This window comes from Sinocyclocheilus grahami, unplaced genomic scaffold (genome assembly GCF_001515645.1).
Source record: "Sinocyclocheilus grahami isolate Dianchi unplaced genomic scaffold, SAMN03320097.WGS_v1.1 scaffold978.1, whole genome shotgun sequence".
NCBI lineage: Eukaryota > Metazoa > Chordata > Actinopteri > Cypriniformes > Cyprinidae > Sinocyclocheilus > Sinocyclocheilus grahami.
The window spans coordinates 14,405-34,380 of record NW_015506157.1 but is presented as its reverse complement, the minus strand read 5'-3'; the positions used below and the strand labels follow the sequence as shown (position 1 = coordinate 34,380).

The 19,976-nt window shown below is 39.7% G+C and overlaps 2 protein-coding genes across 2 annotated transcripts in view; one reads left to right on the top strand and one right to left on the bottom strand.

The window, feature by feature from the left end:
• The window catches only part of LOC107565056 (3-hydroxymethyl-3-methylglutaryl-CoA lyase, cytoplasmic-like), a 17,898-nt gene extending 7,093 nt beyond the window's left edge, over positions 1-10,805 (top strand). The window contains exons 6-7 of the mRNA XM_016250239.1: positions 8,886-9,011; positions 10,064-10,805. Coding sequence (XP_016105725.1) covers positions 8,886-9,011; positions 10,064-10,183 — 246 coding nt within the window. The 3' untranslated portion in view covers positions 10,184-10,805. The remainder of the gene's footprint in view (positions 1-8,885; positions 9,012-10,063) is intronic.
• A 4,266-nt stretch (positions 10,806-15,071) lies between these two features.
• Positions 15,072-19,976, bottom strand: part of LOC107565062 (GDNF family receptor alpha-like) — a 10,241-nt gene continuing 5,336 nt past the window's right edge. The window contains exons 3-6 of the mRNA XM_016250244.1: positions 16,114-16,361; positions 15,803-15,997; positions 15,631-15,715; positions 15,072-15,279 (exon numbers count right to left, since the gene is read on the bottom strand). Of these exons, the coding sequence (XP_016105730.1) occupies positions 15,198-15,279; positions 15,631-15,715; positions 15,803-15,997; positions 16,114-16,361 (610 nt within the window). The 3' untranslated portion in view covers positions 15,072-15,197. The remainder of the gene's footprint in view (positions 15,280-15,630; positions 15,716-15,802; positions 15,998-16,113; positions 16,362-19,976) is intronic.

Below are 19,976 nucleotides of genomic sequence, written 5' to 3'. Positions count from 1 at the left end.
ATATAAAAAATAGAAAATATATATATATATATATATATATATATATATATATATATATATATATATATAATTTTTTTTGAAGAGGAAGAAGAAGAAGTAATTAGCTACCCCAAACAAACAAATTATATTTAAGCTATAAAGGGCCAATATCTTTATGAATATATTGCTATCTAATGATATACTATAGAGAACAAAGGTAGCATTGAACTAGAATTGATAAATATACACTAAATGCAACTTACAAACTGGGAGTAAAATGTGTAATTTCTGCACCACTCGTAGAATTGCAAAATATTAATATTTCTTATTATTTATCATTGCCATATTTATTTATTATTGCCTTGGATTATTGTACAAATTAAGGGTAGTCAAGGACTAGAAAGAATACCCAAGAACTGCCATTAACAAGATAATTTTGTTTATGAATAGGTAATCTTTGTCTAGGAATCTACAACCTTTTCTTACTGGTCTTTAGGGCCTTATTTGCCAAACCTTTATGTTTTGTTTTAGTTTTTAGTTTTTTAAGAAATAATTACTGGTAGTTGCAAAGGGAAATTCAGACTTGTTCAATGTTCCAGCTAGGGTACAGTCGTGTAGGCCGCAGCAACCATTGTAACATCAACATTAAGTATTTTTGACAACAAAAGAGAGGAGACAGAAATAGCTTCAAATTCCGGACGGGGAATCAGCATTGAACCGATATATCACAGACACCCCAAGAGCACTGAAAATAATAACTGTCGTTTTGTTTTAGTTTTTAGTTTTTTAAGAAATAATTACTGGTAGTTGCAAAGGGAAATTCAGACTTGTTCAATGTTCCAGCTAGGGTACAGTCGTGTAGGCCGCAGCAACCATTGTAACATCAACATTAAGTATTTTTGACAACAAAAGAGAGGAGACAGAAACAGCTTCAAATTCCGGACGGGGAATCAGCATTGAACCGATATATCACAGACACCCCAAGAGCACTGAAAATAATAACTGTTCATCATTTGTCCTCCTCCACTGACCCTCTAGCAAAACTTGGTGGAAATGAAAGATTTTATCATAGTTTTTCATTAGGGTTCGCCAGTCGTCTCCGCCACCAGCTGAGCCAGAAATGAATTCGGCTCACCCTGTCAGCTCAGAGTCACCCCGGCTTTTGTTCAGGATAAAGACATTATAGGCTCTTTGTATGGCTTTTCTCAGGGACTTATTGAGGGGGGAAAAGGAACTCCCTCAGATAGTAGCTCAAATAGGTTTGGTCTGGTTATTTGTTGGGTTTCAAGAAAACCCGTGATATGAACTGCGGTGAAGTCCTTGTGTTGTGGATAGATCTTGTGAGCCCAGACTGCTCCGGATAGGCAGATTTGTGTCGTTCTCGCTCCTGTCTGACAGTTTCACTGATGGTGGAAGCCAGAACTAGTGTTCCTTCCTGACACGGCGTGCCATGATATATCTATTCCTATCGTAAATCAAGTCCAAACCTTGGGAAATCTGTAATTTATGAGGAAAGAGGTGGTCCTAAATTGAAATAAATCATTAGGCACTGGAACATACCATCCGTGAAAATGATTAGGGTTCAGTCATTATTGTATTTTCTGAGATTTTATGTTAACGGTGCACTCAGTTGTTGCGCTGGTTCATATGCCAGTTGTCTTGGACTTGTTTCAAGTATCTTGGAAATGTTGCCACAGTTCTATTGCTTCTGTCTCTGAATTGATGATGGTGAGATCAAATCTCTGTGTGGGCCGGACCTGCTGTTCCAGGACTCCTTGTTCAAACAAAAATCTCACTGAATTATTGGAATCTTTACAGAAGTTTGTAAATCCCAAATTGATATATCCTTCTACTACACTAAAGCACAATACATAAATAATCGTCTTACGTGTGTGTGTGTGTGTGTGTGTGTGTTTTTGTTTTTGTTCTCAGATTTTTTCTGATAAAAAGACCCCCGTGTTTCCTCTTTTTCATTTTGGACAAAAACATTTCCCATCAAATTCTTCTTTGATGTCTAAAAATTGTCTCAGTTGTCTATTTCATGAGAAACACCAGAGACAAAGTTGATATTATAATGAAAAAATAACAGGGAACTCAATACGATTTCCCTCTAGTTCATCCCGATATATAATGAAATTCAGTGCTGTTTACATGGGTTTTATGTGGCTCAGTGTCACTAGGAGATCTTTGTAATAGACTTTGATGAGTGATTAGCACAGCTCTCATTACTGAGAAAACATGCGTGAAAACATGGGGGAGGGTTTGACGAACTCTTCGCAGTTTTGACTCCTGGGGAGACGTACATATATCTGAACTGGTAGGGTGCCTGTTCTCTCAGGAAGTGGCTGACCCGAGCGTAAAGCAGTGACCTGTGTTTATGCAGTCATGATCTGAAGTGTGGAAGGTCAGCACACAGACTTCGAGCTGTCTCAGCGGTCCTGTGGTTGTGGCTGGGAAACAAACGTATCACAAAAATACTTTCCCCCTCCTTTGATCGCAATATGAAAGAGATCATGACGCTTAATCACCGAAAGGATGGTTCAGCCCTCTTCCATGTTAGAATGATTTATTTGATGTCCTCCAAAAATATCTCAACAAGGGAACTGTAGACACACACCAGAGTGAAAGCCAGTCTTTTGTCATCTAGACTGGAGTAAATGAAGCATAATACCACAGATTGGAAAACGGACCAGTTCTTCACACAGTCATTCCGGGAACAACATCTAGTAGTAAGGTCCAAAATTAACACTCGCCGAATGTCAAATGCATGTAAAAAAACTTACTCGCCAACTGGCTGGTAGCAATATAAGAAATAATTAAAGTAGAAACATACTTGAAACATGTAATAAATGTAGCTCCTTGAAAAAAGAAAAAAAAACATCTGTTGCAACTTGTGTGTCCTCTAACTTTATCCTCGTTGAAAAAATTTCCATCAGAAAATTCCATCAGTACTATGAATCCTAAAGGGATTTTTTCCCAGACAACTAAAAACAAAAAATATGAGAAATAACATCATGATATGTCTTGACACAATGTTTTTGTGACAGGTGCAGTTTCATGTAGTATATTTGTCCACTTATGGACAAAAATTATCATCATTTCAAATAATAATAATAGTAATAATAATAATAATAATAAACAATTTATGTAATATATATAAAGTTGGGATAAAATTTTTAGTAAGTATTAGCTGCAATTTTATCTGCTGTCCACACTGATGAATCAGGTTATCCTATGATGTCGGATCTCTGGACTGCACAACTAACAATTTAAAGAAGAATTTGAGAAATTATATTGTTGTCAGACTCTGGTCCATGTTTTGTGAGTGTTTTGCTCCTCGTGTGCCTTTCTGTTTTTCTGTCTTTCTTTAGTTTAATTATGATTCTGTTCAGCTATGTTCTATTAATTACCCTTGTATTTAAGTTCCTGCCTGTTCAGTTTCCCTTTTGTCTGGTCTACTCGTTACGTGGATATGACACGGCGTTGATGTCTCCAGTGTTGATGTACCATGTGTTCCATGGATTAAAGACTGTTTTCGTATATTTCTCGTCTCCTCGCTCCTTAGTTCCTGTTATCCTCATGTGTGTGTGTCGTGACAGAAGTCCAGACCAAGACAGTAAGCGGCGCCCCTTCTCCCGTGGTTTATTTTCCGTTTTTAGTCATCTTTTGTTTTCCGTTTTCTTCGTATGAGGACCGCCCCACTGTCAAGTTTGCCGGCTGCGCTGAAGACAAGCCCGCCAACCGCTCAGAAGTCAAGTTCGCCGGCCGTGGCTCACTCCCGCCTACCGGTTGCACGGAAGACAAGCCTGCCGGGCACTCAGAAGTCAAGCCTGCTGGCCGCTCCGAAGTTGAGCCCAGTGGCCGTGGCTCCCCCAAGCCCGCCGGCCGCCCCGGAGCTCGCTCCAGTGTTGGCTCCAGCCCCGGAGCTCGCTCCAGTGAGGGCTTCTGCTCCCGAGTATAGCCCACGGAGGGCTCCTGTTCCCAAGTATAGCCCAGGGAGGGCTCCTGTTCCCCAGTTAAGCCCAGGGAGGGCTCCGGAGCCGCAGTTAAGCCCAGGAAGGGCTCCGGATCCCCAGTTAAGAAGGTAGTTCAGCTGTGTTCTATTAATTACCCTTGTATTTAAGTTCCTGCCTGTTCAGTTTCCCTTTTGTCTGGTCTACTCGTTACGTGGATGTGTTTCCTGCTGTCTCCAGTGTTGATGTACCCTGTGTTCCCTGGATTAAAGACTGTTTTCGTATATATTACTCGTCTCCTCGCTGCTTAGTTCCTGTTATCCTCATGTGTGTGTTGTGACAATTGTAATGCAAAAATGTAATGTTTTATTTAAACTAGAACTGAACTAATTATATTTGTTGTATTAAATGTGTTTTATGCTAAAAAAATGTAAATATAATTGTAAAACATAAAATTTAAGAAAAATGCATTTAATAAAAAATTATTTTCTTAATGTAAAACAGTAAGATTCAATGAGAATCTACTGAGGATTGCCATTGACTGTAATGGAAAACAACAACAAAAATTTTAATTTTTAAATAAGTATTTGGAAGTATTTGAGAATTTGGAAGAACTCCGAATATCATAAAAACTAATTCACAATGTAAACAAACTTTCCTAAAAGCTTGTGGAGCTTGTGCCCCATAGCGAGAGGTCGGTGAAGAGGTCGTTTGCTAGAATTTGAAGTGTTGGTTCTTTCCCCCGAGGCCTGAGGGCAGGTCAGCTCTCCCTAGTGCAAGGTCATGTCAGGCCAAACATGCGCTGGTCAGTTAGGGACCACATTTCTATGGACAATTCAAAACAAAATGAGGAAATTTGAAAGGTGTTTAGGAAACCTTTACAACATTATTACAGCAATATATATTTTTTTCTGTAAAGCTGCTTTGAAGGAATGTGCATAGTGGAAAGCCCTACAGTATATAAAGAAAATTAACTTAACTACACTCTGAATACAGACAGCTTCAGAAAGTTGAGTTTTATAGACATAGTAGTGGGTTTTAAACTTACTGTTATTTGAATTTGTCTCCTGAATGTAAATGCATGTTGTTCAATCCCAACGGACTGAATGGGGCTCACCTACATTATGTGCATACATGCAAGTTTACCCTCATGCACTAGCATGTCATACAAAGGAACTATTGTCATGCACACCCATGCCAACACATCCGCTCGATAGAGGTGTTTACATGAGTCACATATATTCAGGTGGTACGCTCTTTACCTTGGCATTGAGACCGTGATCCCGAACCATAGAGGGCATTCATGTTGTAGGGCCCTATGAAATATAATTTCCATCTTTAAAATGTCATTTATTTTCTATTTTGTCTTTCAACAGATCACTCAGAAATCTGTTACCAAGGAAAAGCTGCGTCTTGCTTTCGTAGAGACAGCTTTACGTATTTATTGCGTGGAAGCTCTGTTCCCAAATTGGAAAGCTGTCAGCACGCTGGGTTTCCCACAAACGTAATCTCTTGTGGAAAAGTTATCTCCGTTTCACAGAAAACAGACCGTTCTGCATTGTGCCTTTAGACGTCAGCTGAGGTGGTCATTGTTCATGTCAAATTCTAGCTTCCTCCAGAATTCCTCGTCTCTTCAGTTGACGAGGAGCTTTCCGCCCACGCCTGCAACTACGCCACAGCCTTAGGCAGGTCTTTGCAGGGCTCCAACACGAAGGCTCTCGGGCCCACAACGTGATCTGTGATTTTAACACCACATCTGGTTTTCAAGCCAAGCTAAACTAATTGGACGGCTTCAATTAGGAGTTCCTGAGCACTGTTTGCTGAACATCATGTCCTTGCACAGTATTCAGAGTCAGCTAATCTGGAGCGAGTCCCTGTACACTTTGGTCGGCTTCAGGCCCTCTGCCTTCTCACAGCGGGTGGACGCAGAAAGAGCTGGCGACGTAGCAAATTACCACTCCAAATGTACACAACAAAGCGTCTGCCTTGCAGAATATCTTGCCCTGACGCAAAAAGTCAAAAGCCCATGTCTGGAAATCTGCAGTACAGTGCAAATCGGCATGGGTCCCTTTCCTCTCGCCAACAAAAACAACAATTACAAGCAACTCAGACGGCCCAGCTATGAAACAGGGCCTTGTTGCTGAGAAAAGCTAGCAATTAGGGGGCATTGTTCAGCAAAGGAAAGCAGCTTTTATTTTTTTAGTTAGTTTGCCATGCCCCAAAGGTCTGCATGTCCAGAATGCAACTTCTTATTGATATTCACTGATGCTATATCGAGGTCAAAAGCAGGATAGGAGCGTTAATTTCACCGCTCTGTTGGATTCCATCCCCATTTCCCCCCTCCTGACATCTGGCTTTGCCTGGGAAGCTGGAAAACGTCTTTAATATTCTCATGACAGTCAAGACGACATATGGAAAACATTGTAATACCTTAATCTGCAATGCTTCTAAAGAGAGACAGAGAGCGAGCGAAAGAGAGAGAGAGAGAGAGAGAGAGAGAGAGAGAGGACGGCAGATAGATGCTTGGCTTTCTAATTTGTAGGTTTCAGAAGTTCTTCTGGGTAGCCAGACGGCATATGAGACCAGAGACTCTTCGATATACATCACTCGCTTATTTTCCACACCTGCCAATTGCTAGTAAGTTAGAACTCCTGCAGGGAATATGCTGTCTACTGATTTAAAGTGGTAATTCAGCCCAAAATGTAGATTCTGTCATTTACACACCCTCACGTTGTTTCAAACCCATTTTTTTTCTTACTTGGAACACAAAGGGTGAATATTTGAAGAATGTCCTAGCCATGTCCTAGAATATCCATATGACTTCTGCAGTATATTATAAATCCTCTGAAGCCATATGATAGCTTTTATTTGGGGGGTGGTTATTTTTTATTGTATTTTTGTAAATTGCTCTTTGAACTCAAAGAGTTGTTTGTCATATTGTGTGAACTGTTCACTGTGGGTCCGCATTTTGGTTAATTTAAAGCATGCATTGTAAACACAAAGTGATCCAGGTTAACTTTATTTCCAAGCCCAGGCTCAATGAAAAAGCATGCCTGTGGCAACATTTCTGCAAAATGATATTACGCTATTTTTTTTTTTAAATTTATTTTGAGACATTTTTAAAGTGTAATGCCCAGTGAGTGGCACTAATAGCACATTTAGTTTTCTCTGAAATAGATGAATGTGTCAATGTTTAATATGCTGGTTATTGTAACAGTTTGCAAATTAAATAATGTAATTAATATTAATTTAAATAATATGGTGAGTGACACAGTAAAACTGTACGTTTTTGGTTGAGGCATGTTTTTCCAAAGAGCCAGTGTTGTTATTTCCACATTCACATTATTGCAAATAATTCCAAATAATTGAAACAGTTTAAAATTTAAATATGCCTGTTATCGTAGAAATATCACAACACTTTTTCTTGACTAGAAAAAGTGCAGCATTCAAAAGTTGTTAGTTTGCCATTGCCTTAGTCTTGTAATGTAACATAACACTAACTGTGCTCAAATATACTTCTACTACTACTAATAATAATAATAATAAAAACAACAACACTGAAAGAGTAAATAGACAATGGAGTCCCTGTCACAGCTCAAAGTGAACCCCAATGCGATTTGAGCCTACTTTTAGGTCCTGAGTTTGGTTCTTTCAAGGAGAACATCTCTATGTATTGTAACTCATCTTTCATAAACTCAGCGAATCATATCAGCAGCTTGACAGAGTTTGTTGAAGTCCATTCGAGTTTGGTAACAGGCCTACGTCTAATCCTTTGCTAAGCAACATCTTCTGGGTGCTTGGTTTAGCGCTCCAACAAAAGCGCAGACATGCAAGACTGGCCCAAAACGCGTCATTAATTCTCATATGGAGGCCAGACACGTGTGGTCCACTGTAAAAAATGCCTTTTTCCACACCCTCTTAAAAAAATCTACAATTACTCTTATTATGAACATTGTGCAATCCAACCTGCCATATTAATCACATATTAAGGAAAACATGAGGGTAAATCAGGAGATTTATTTTAATGTATTGTAACTCATCTTTCATAAACTCAGCGAATCATATCAGCAGCTTGACAGAGTTTGTTGAAGTCCATTCGAGTTTGGTAACAGGCCTACGTCTAATCCTTTGCTAAGCAACATCTTCTGGGTGCTTGGTTTAGCGCTCCAACAAAAGCGCAGACATGCAAGACTGGCCCAAAACGCGTCATTAATTCTCATATGGAGGCCAGACACGTGTGGTCCACTGTAAAAAATGCCTTTTTTCCACACCCTCTTAAAAAAATCTACAATTACTCTTATTATGAACATTGTGCAATCCAACCTGCCGCTGTGCGAGCTCATAGAGACAGTAGGCGCATTTACAGGTGATTATTTTTTCATATGTGAGCTGTATTTATTCAGGACCACTGAAGACTGAGGCATTGTACTCAAGGTTAAACCATAGTGCCTCTGCGTGATTAACATTGAATTATTATGTCGCCTTGGGTTCAAACGGTTCTACTGTTTGCCAAAACCAAGTATCTTTCACATTAGGAAATCTGGTTTTGCAAAAGGGAGTGCAGTCCCACTAGAGGTCATTACGATTGTTATTTCCCATTTTGCGTTATCCCTTGCTCACATGAAACCTTGAAAGAACACATTTAATACATTAAAATAAATCTCCTGATTTACCCTCATGTTTTCCTTAATATGTAATTAATATCCAGAGTAGAATTGCTGTAGCATCATATCCGGCTTCAAATAAAGCCTGGTTAAATGGGACTTCAAATGCAAGTCCAACCGAAGGTAGAGATGCTCCATAGCGTACCAGATGTTCCGTCTATGCCAGTCTTCTGGAAAAAGAGTAACATGTGAATACCTTGGGATAATGAACGCCATTGTTCTAAGGGTTTAACACCCCCTAGGTGTCGTAGGTTGGTTCTAACCGGCCTTTTTCATTTGTGTTTGGCAGATGGGGGTTTCTGTGGTCGACTCCTCGGTTGCAGGCCTCGGAGGATGCCCGTATGCCAAGGGAGCGTCTGGCAATGTTTCTACTGAGGATGTTTTATATATGCTACATGGCCTTGGAATTGAAACCGTAAGTCTCGGTTTTCTAAATTAATCACTGAGAATGTCACATTAATAAGCAATGACACTTTTGGGCACTTAAGTTACTCGAAAAATGTCTGAATGCCATTAGATGCAGAAAATCAAATGGCATCTGCAGTTAAATGCTGCACAAAGTGTTCTCAGAACTTTTTTTTTTTTTGCAGTGGTCATTTTTTGTGGATATATGATTTTTTTTTTTTTTTTTGGGTCACACTGTTAAAAAATGTACTGGTCATTTTCTGCCAGGACATTAACCATTAATTTTATAGACGTGTCCATTCATTCTAAAACACAACGCAGTGCAAAAATGAAAAAGACAGATGAAAACACCTTTAAAAAATAAATGCAAAGAAATCTTGTATTAATACAGTACATTGTTCCCTATTTTCACAGATCTGTTTCAGAGTGCAGATCCCCTCACATGGGAATTCAGCATGCTAATAACATTTCTACAATCTGAATGCATCTTAATACTTTCTGTCTTCATTTTTGGGCAGTACGCCTACTGTATCATTTCAATTCTGGCTATCTCTTTGTGAAACATTTTGGACAAAAAATGTGTTTAAAATAAATGCCACTTTCTCAGTTATTTTGTTACATCATGCTAAGACATGCACACATTTTTATGTTTGACTTTTGCATCCAAATACTTTCTGAGGCCAGTGTATATGTTTATGCACACACTTTGACTACACTCCCAGTCTTTCCCGTTGTTGAATAAAATGTGGAAAACTGTTTTTGTCATAGTATATACAGTACACAACATTTACATGGGTGTGTGAGAGGGTGTCTGGAGGGTATTATTTGGGTAAAAATGTGCATACCAGTCCTGATATACCTGATATTCTGGTGGCAGCACGTTTGCAGTAATTATGTTCTACAGTTTCTCACACTTGTTTTTTTAATCCACACCCTTTAACTGCCTCCTCTTCTTAATCCTCACACAGATAACATCTCAGGCTTCCAGTTTCTTTTGCTACTGCGCCCCCTGGTGTCTGTTGTGACTGGTAACTGTTGGTGGTGTTTGTGTTTGTGATGCAGGGGGTGGACATGTTGAAAGTGATGGAAGCGGGAGAATTCATCTGCCAAGCCTTAAATCGAACAACTAACTCCAAGGTCAGCCAAGCTACTAAAAACATCCAGCCTCTTCATTCTAAGTGAAAATACATACAATGTGATCCAAAAGTCTAAAACCACATTCATGCGCTGTAAACCTGCTTTCAGACTTTTGGACTCTGCTAAATGCTTTTACTTTGATTGCCATTTTAAGAGCTGCTGATGCAGTATTTAATTAATAATATCTAAAATATACTATATTGTGCCTATAACAGGAAACATGTGCATTTTACGCCAAAGAAATGAGCCCATGCCTTTTGTAATTTCTGTCAAACAGAAAACACTAAAAATAGAAAATGTGACTTGACATGAGGCTGATGACCCCCCTATCTATGAGAGTATTTTTTTCCCCTCACTGATTCATATATCCTGCTTAAAATAGTTACGATCAGACTGCAGAGAGCGCAGTGGCAGAGTTCACAGCAGGTTCAGAGCACTATGTGCTTATTATCTTTCCTATCATAAACTGTCATTTCAACAGTATTAACAATAAATCTACAAGACGCAAGTATTCAGTACAAACATTTGTTAAAATGAATAACTGAAATAAAGAATCCTTTCACCAAGTAATGTAGCCTGATTGAATGCATGCTGTTTTAAGTCACATTAATATAGTCTGTGCATATGTGGACACACTTTATTTTAAGGTCAAATTTTCACTATTAACTAACTATTAACTACAACTTTTGCCTCCTAACAAAGTCCTAATTGCTGCTTATTAATTGTAAGGGGTAGGATTGAGGGATCTAAAATATGCAGAATAAGGCATTTATATTGCTTTGTATATAAAGATAAAAATCTATATATATATGTAGGGGTCAAATCATTTATGCATTAACAATGTTTGATGTAAAATCTAAGAAGATTATTCTTATTGCTGTACCTTAGTGTCTTTGCACTAAATCGCTTATTCCTGTCTTTGTACTAACATCACATATCTTTACCAATACACTTCATGTAGTTGCCTATATACTGGACATGTTTGGAAGCTATCATTTCTGGTTATTAAAGGTTTTCAGTTTATATGTAGTAAGATCAATAAAAACACTTTTTGGAATTTTGTGAATTTTTTAAAAGCATTCATGCTTCAAGCTACGTTTGGCACTGATAGCTTCTAGTGTGCGTCTTTATATTTCTTTTGATCTAGTTTAAATATAGGTGGGATGTGCTGTGCGTAAACACATTTCACTTTATCTCTCGTGGTCTGGTTTATTTACCCTTCTCTCCAAGTGCTCTAATTGTTTTGGGAGAGTGTTAAAGCAGCACTCTGTTTGCCTGTATTACCTGTATTTGCGAAGGTAATAGATATTCAGGCCTTTTCACTCTCAAGCGAAAGAAAACAGATGGACGCAGCTGTTTATTACAGCACACTGCCATGACCTTGATCCCCAGGTGATTTAACAAGTGAAGGCAAGGCCAAGCCTATCATAGAAAACCCAACATTACATTGACATAGCAAAATGATGTGTAAATTTCATTTATTTTCTGCCCTATTCCATTGTTCTCCTTGTCTTTTTGTGTTTTACACCTGTCCTCTTTTTCTCTCTCAATTTCTTCCCCTCTGTGGCTGTGTATTTCAAGCATTTACAATCAAAACCAAGGCTACATTCATGAGTTTGTGTGCCCATATAATCTTAGCATTCGTGGTAAACAGATTTGGCTTGATGTCTGCAATGGAGGGCTCAGAGAGACTATTCTACTCGAGCTCCGATAGCCCCCCATAGACAGAAAGATAAATAAATAAATATGCATAAAAAGGGGGAGTTGGGGAGGAGGAGGGATGCCGAAAGAACAGAAGTGGTAAGAGACTGTTTTTATACTTGTATATTAATTGGAAGATTAGATGGGCGTACTCCTCCCGAAATTACGTTAATAACTTCACTTATTAACCCCTGCAGGGCTGTTTAGTTTTACTTGAAGCATAAATATGCACTGATGAGCCAAAACACTGTGACCGGTCACAGGTGAAGCGAATATTGTTGACCATCTCCTAACAAGGCCACATATTAATATCTGGGAAGATTAGACGGTAAGCAAACAATCAGTTCTCGTAATCAGTGTGTTGGATGCAGGAGAAACGAGCAGGAATAAAGATCTGAGCGACTTTGACAATGGTCAAATTGCTATGGCAAGGCAACTGGTCAAAGTATGTCTGAAGATGCAAGGCTTGTGGGTTTCTCCCGGCCAGCAGTGGGGAGAATTTACCAACAGTTGTCTGAGGAGGGAAAAACCACAAACCGGCGACAGGGTTTCGGCAGCCAAGACTCATCGATGCACAAGGACAACGAAGGCTATCCCTTTTGCTCCGAGCCAACAGAAGGTTTACACTTTACTGTGGGCCGTGGAATATCTAGCCGGGATGAGAGGGTCTGATTGAAACGCCTACTTAGAAACTGATGTGACACTTTAGTGTGTACATGCATTTTATAAATAAGGCCCCTGAATTCAGCAATTAAGAGGTGTGCAGGAATCCATCTGTCCATTTAGTATGTGTGTGTGTGTGTGTACCTGTTTTTCTATTCTGGTGGGGACTTAAACCTGAATACACAGACTCATGGGGACTCATGTCATGGTGGGGACCTAAATTGAGGTCCCCACGGGTAAACAAGCTAATAAATCACACAGAATTAGGTTTTCTGAAAATTTTAAAATGCACACAGTTTCCTGTGAGGGGTAGGTTTAGGGGTAGGGTTGGTGTAGGGCAATAGAATATACGGTCTGTACAGTAGAAAAAACATTACGCCTATGGAGAGTCCCCACAAGGATAGCAAACCATGTGTGTGTGTGTGTGTGTGTGTGTGTGTGCGCGCGTATGCGTATATACTATACACATATATGTGTATGTGTGTGAACCTGGAGCACAAAAGCAGTCTTAAGTCGCTGGGGTATATTTGTAGCAATAGCCAAAAATACATTGTATGGGTCAAAATTATTGATTATTCTTTTATGCCAAAAATCATTAGGATATTAAGTAAAGATTATGTTCCATGAAGATATTTTGTAAATTTCCTACCATAAATATATCAAAACTTAATTTTTGATTAGTAATATGCATTGCTAAGAACTTAATTTGGACAACTTTAAAGGAGATTTTCTCAATATTTAGATTTCTTGTACCCTCAGATCCCAGATTTTCAAATAGCTGTATCTCGGCCAAATAATGTCCTATCCTCACCATACATCAATGGGAAGCTTATTTATTCAGTTTTCAGATAATTTATAAATCTCAATTTCGAAAAATTGACACTTAAGACTGGTTTTGTGGTCCAGGGTCACATATATTAGTGCTGTCAAATGATTAATCGTGATTAATCGCATCCAAAATAAAAGTTTTTGTTTATATAGTATATGTGTATACTGTGTATATTTATCATGTAAAAAAAATACAGACACATGCATATATATATATTTAAGAAAAATATGTTATGTTTATATATTAAATATATTTATATATAATGTCAAATATAAGAATATGAATATATAAATGTATAAACATGTAAATATTTTCAAAATATATACTGTATGTGTGTGTATTTATTTATACATAATAAATGTACACAGTAAATATACATATATAATGTAAACAAAAACTTTTATTTTGGATGCGATTAATCGCGATTAATCATTCGGTAGCACTAAATATATATATATATATATATATAAAGAGTAAAAAAAAACATAAACGACACACATTTTCTGTATTTTATGTTATACCACATTATTTTCTTAAAAGGTATAACCATGAATAGATACTGTAAGATTACATTTTAAGATGTATTATAACTATGGCTACAGATATGAAAAATATAATGAATTAAAAAAATTATAATAATGCAGTGTATACATAGGGCTTAAACTAAACATGTTAGCTAAGAATATCCTAATGAAATATATACAGTGTGTTGTTGTAATAAAATAATAATATGAAATCTTCAATTTGTGAAAAATGAGTGGTGTAAACATGAAAAACCATGAAAAAGTTCGTTTTCAACACTGTTAAACCCTGTGTGATAAAAGTTTAACCACGAGGGGTAGGACGACTACTTTGGTGAAATGTCTCGTTAATGTCAGTGGTGAAGTTCCTAATGATGATTTAGTGTGGTCCTGACACTGTGGTTCGGGAAACACATCATTAGACTTAAAAACATCTGGATTGAGGTGTTGAGTGTCGGTAGGAATGGGGACAGACTGATGCACCATGATGAGTATCAGATGTGCTGAAGAAGACAAGAGCATGTCCTCTTATCAGAGGGTTTCCTCATGCTGGTTATTCATCTTCCACAACGTATTAAAGACAAATGAGAGAACTGATATCAGAGACGCTGAATGTTGCTCATTAACACTTTATTTTTAGTTTATGCCCTGAAACAGAATCAGATTAGCACATTACACAAGAGTATTACTTCTCACCTATTACAAGCTTTTATTTATTTATTTATTTATTTTCCCTTTTTGCACTGAGGTCTTCAGAACAATGGCTGCCTATATGTCACATGATCAAGGAAATTTAAATTCTTCATATTTTGACACCTACCAAGTAGAAAAGCTTATGACAATAATACCAAATGACCACAATTTTGAAATAATAAGGATAATAATAATACAACCTTTGGAATGTTCTGGTCAACTATCAGTATCCATGTACAAATCATTATCTCCACTTTTCACAATCCCGTCAATACCATGAACGAATAAAATCAATTTCCACACTTTTTTCTTTTTTCCATCCAATATAAATACTATATTAGAGCATCAGTCAGAGCAAAAGCAATCCCTTCTTTTAAACCTTAATTGTGGCTTGATAGAAAGCAAAATGGTATTTATTAAATATATTTAAAATATAAAATATTTTACAAGGATATTTAAAATTCACAGTGAAAGATATACCTACAATGTGCAAAGAATCATAAATATCACTGCCACTTAACCCCTTCTCAAGCACCCCCCATTTTGGCATGGAGACATAAATGACATACGCAAAAGATCAAGTATGAGTGTAATGCTTGAAAGTGAAACAATAATAATCTGAGGCCATCAGCGATCATTGCGTCTTAACAGGTTAAATAATAACAGATGACAACATCAGGGACTTTGACTGATGGCCCTCAAAAGTTGGTTTACCAGCAGCTTGGTGTATTCTCCTAAAAGAAAAGTCATTAAATAATTATTAAAACATTAGTCACACTTTATTTTAAGGTCCAATTCTCGCTATTAACAAACCATTAACTATGACTTTTGCCTCAACAAACTCCTAATTTGCTGCTTATTGATAGTTAAAGTAAGGCAGTTGTTAAGTTTAGGTATTGGGTAGGATTAGGGATGTAGAGTATGGTCAAGCAGAATATGTGCTTTATAAGCACTAATAAACAGCCAATATGTTAATAATAGGCATGCTAATAAGCAACTAGTTAATCATGAGAATTGGTCCCTACACTAAAGTTTTGCCAAAACATCTACATAATTTGGTATGCATTACAATAATGACAACTTACCAAAGTCTGTGCAAAACCAGACTGACCACAAACAATACCACCACCATTAACGCAGAGATGTATATCAGTATGTAAAACAGTTGATCTGGTGTAAACAAAGACAACACATTAGTAATACATCAGCAAAAATGTAATGAAAAAGGAAAAGTGCACTTAAACTGCATCAACTCACCACTCAACCACTGCTGCTTAACGCTCGATTCATTGGTTGGTCGTTGCCCATTGCTTGAATCATCCAATTGTCCATGTTGGACATTTTCACCATTTAACCTCTGCTGTTCAGTGCTTGTTTTACTGCTTGGTTGTTGCCCAGTGTTTAATTCATGGGATTCTTCATGTCGGAAATTTTCTTTGGTCCCTGAGAGCGCTATGATTTGAATGGTTAAATCAGAATACATCAATCAGAATGAGACTATGCCAGCAGTACTTGCAAATGCAAATGCCCAGTAGATAAATTAGCCAGCAACCTCTGAAAGTACTCACTGAAGAGGGACTTGTCCTGGAAAATGTGTTTTAGCTCATTGCACTTATATTGATCATGATGATGTAATCCATCACAAGTGCATGGATGATGAAGTATTGAACCCATTGTTTCCACAAATGCCACCCTGCATTGGAGGTCGTGCCCAAGAAAGAAGTCGGGGTCCAGACGACTTAGCCATTCACTGGTCGTTTCATGCGCAGATTCCTTTTCCCCAAAACATTTGGAGAGGTAACTGCTAAATATCTGCCTGTGAATAGTAAAGAGTTGTTGTTTTTTTATCAGCAGCAGTCTATATAAATCCTGTGTGCCAATATTCCTACAACGCCTCTTAACTACTTAACTAAATATTTTCCAGTCAACTGGAAAGACCATGATGGTCAACCAGCTTCATCATCTGGGGAGCAGCACATCTATACACTCTCACACACTCTCAACATTTGAGTATTTTGCTAATTTGGCTATTTAGCTTTAGTAATTTAGCTGATTTGTGTGAATTTGTACCTTCTCATTCAAACATTCTGATCAGTTGACTACGTTTTTGGTAGACTACTTAGTTAAATTTACTTGTGTAGTGCTTATCACAATAGTTACTGTTCCAATGCAGCAGTGAAAGCCAGATACATATTAACATATTATTAGGCATATTACCCAATATGTTAGTTCACCCAAAAATGAAAATTCTGTCATTAATTACTCACCCTCATGTCGTTCTAAACCCGTAAGACCTCCGTTCATCTTCGGAACACAAATTAGGATATTTTTGATGAATTCTCAGAGCTCTCAGACCCTCACATAGACAGCAATGTAATTACCACGATCAAGGTCCAAAAACGTAGCAAGAAGATCAGTAAAATAATCCATGTGACATCAGGGGTTCAACCGTAATTTTACGAAGCTACGAGAATACTTTTTGTATGCAAAGAAAACAAAAATAACGACTTTATTCAACAATTCGTCTCCTCCGCATCACCCTGGTGCCTTATGGTCAATGGATACTCTCCAAAATAGCACTATCGTGGCACGGAGGAGACGAATTGTTGAATAAAGTCGTTATTTTTGTTTTCTTTGCGAACAAAAAGTATTCTCGTAGCTTCATAAAATTCCGGTTGAACCCCTGATGTCACATGGATTATTTTACTGATCTCCTTGCTAAGTTTCTGTGTGTTGATCGTGGTAATTACCTTGCTGTCTATGGGAGGGTCAGAGAGTTAATCAAGAATTAATCAAAAATATCTTAATTTGTGTTCTGAAGCTGAACGAAGGTCTTATGGATTTAGAACGACATGAGGGTGAGTAATTTTTGGGTGAACTAACCCTTTAAAGGGGTCATATGATGTGATTTCAATTTTTCCTTTCTCTTTGGAGTGTTACAAGCTCTTGGTGCATAAAGAAATCTGTAAAGTTGCAAAGACTAAGTCTCAAATCAAAAGAGATATTCTTTATAAAAGTTAAGAGTCAACCACGCCTACCTAAAACGGCTCGGTCTAACATGCCCCCACATGTCTATGTCACGATGTGGGAAGATTTGCATAACGCCGCCCAAATGTTCACGCAAAGAAAGAAGACGTAACTTTTATTCTCACTGTAGTATTGTTGTTGCCGCCGCCGCCATGTCGTGAAAGCGCTGTGCTTCGTTGTGCTAGCAAAACTACTTTGTTTGGCCTTCCAAAAGAGGACGATATCTGCTTCGTCATGCCTGGAGCTGATCCGTGCTGGTCGCTGAAGAAATACATCAACTTCGCGCTGTGGATCGCCGTATCGGCTTTCACTGTGCACGAAGCGGAGCCCAGTCCGGGGTCGTCACATGTGGTTGCCGCAAGCCCGCCGGATGCTACTTCGTCGAATCCGCATACTCTAGGCCGCGGCTCACTCCAGGCCTCCAGCCTCCGCTCACTCAAGGCCGTGGTGTGTGACGCTTTTTCGTTGTGAAAGCGAAACTACTTTGTTCTAGGACATGACTAGAAATCAGTGGTTAAGTTGTATTTACAACACTGTTCCAGAACAGTTTAACTCAAATATTCAGATGTGTCCAGCGCATTTTATGGAGGACTGTTTCCTGATCCTGGTAGAGTAGACTACAATGCCGGCTGTTCTGACTCACAGACTGTAAGTAAGTTTTTTATATTTAAAGAATTTGCCACTGACGATTCAAACAAGTTTTTTGGGCAGTGTAGAGTAGCACTTGTTGTTTGTCATTTCTCCGATCACAAATGCAGAAATGGTTTTATGTTACGCTCTGGCCGGACAGGGCATCACAATATGGTAAGGGGAGTTGTCACACCCCTGTGGACTGTTGATTTTGGGTTCTCCATCTGTGTCCCTATTTGGTTGTTCCTGTTCTCATTATTAGTTAATCACCTCATTGTGCTCACCTGTCTGCCCCTCGTTATCTGCCCTATATCAGTTACTGTCTCTTGTATTCTAGTTTGTCGGTTAGTGTGAATGTTACCCCGTGTGTATGTGTTCTTGACCTGCCTGGATGTTACCTGTTGTGGATATTAAAGTGCTTATTGGAATTCTTGTCGTCTTCGTCATCCCTGCCTGTTTCCATACACCGTGACCGTGACAGAATAACCGACCCAAAAAGAAACGTATAGTGACGTGTTTCCCCTCGTTTATTTTCCGGTTTTTGTCAGTTTTTATTTTTGTTATGGATGACCCGGCCGTTCTCGTCCTCCTGCCGGAGCAGGGGGATCGCTCTCTCGAAGACCACACTACACACTTTGTGGCCCTCACCAACCTCACGCACTACCCGGACAACTGCCTCTGCACATTCTATCAAGTTGGTCTTAAAGCCACCACACGAGCGCAGTTGTCCGGGGATGGTCCTCGAGAGAGCCTCGCCATCTTCATCGAGTGTGTGCTGGTGTCTTGCCAATCGAGACTCACCATGGACATCGCGGAGGACGACACCAACCCCACTCCGAACCCAGAGCCCAGTCAACTTCCACCCCACAGTGCGGAGCTGCCCGAGCCCACCGCAGACAGAGAACCAGAGCCTGCCGCGGTCATTGAGCCATCGCCATCAGGAGCGACAGAGCGGATGATCGCCCCGGAGCCTGAGCCCCAAGTATCTGACCAGGTGCGAGAGCCGGCAGCACAAGCGACGGTGGAGACAGCTGTGGACATCGCGGGGGGTATGGAAAGCCCCGCCCACGGCACCACCGCTGAGGGTGAGCTCACACTGGACTCGGGACTATTAATAGACTTGGATACGGAAATACTCTTCACTCCATCTTCATCTGTACTGTCGGATTGGCAAGATATCCCACCCAACCTCCCTCTCCCACCACCTCTCATAGACATGTTTCTTTGCTCAACGCCATTTCCACTGGATCCCATCAGCCTGGTCTGCCTATCTCCACCTCCATTGGAGTTGAGTCTGGAGGATCCCTCAACTCCGCCTTCAGCCTCCGAGGCCCAGGCTCAACCTCGGTCCTGCGACCCAGCGGCTCCACCATGGCTCCTAGCTCCCTTGTCTCCACCATGGCCCGTCAGTCCACAAGCTCCACCGGGCCCCATCGTTCCTCCGGCTCTGCCTTGGTCAGTCGTTGACCATTTGCCGCATTGGGACTCCACTCCTCTGGCTCCGCCTCGTCCCTCCGTCCCTGTCAGGCTACTCCTTCCCTCCGGCTCCACCTCAGTCCTCTGTCGCTCCGGCTCCAACGCAGCCTTCCGGATACCCGTCTCCGCCTCGGTCGCCGGCACCATCTTCTCCGCCTTGGCCCTCTGGATCCTCGGCGTCGCCCTGGCTCATCGGCTCTCCGTCTCCGCCTCAGGCTCCTCCACCCCCTGCTCCGCCGCCATCGGTCGGCCCATTGGAGTTGTCAGCCCTTCCTCCACCATGGCTCCTCCCTCCGTC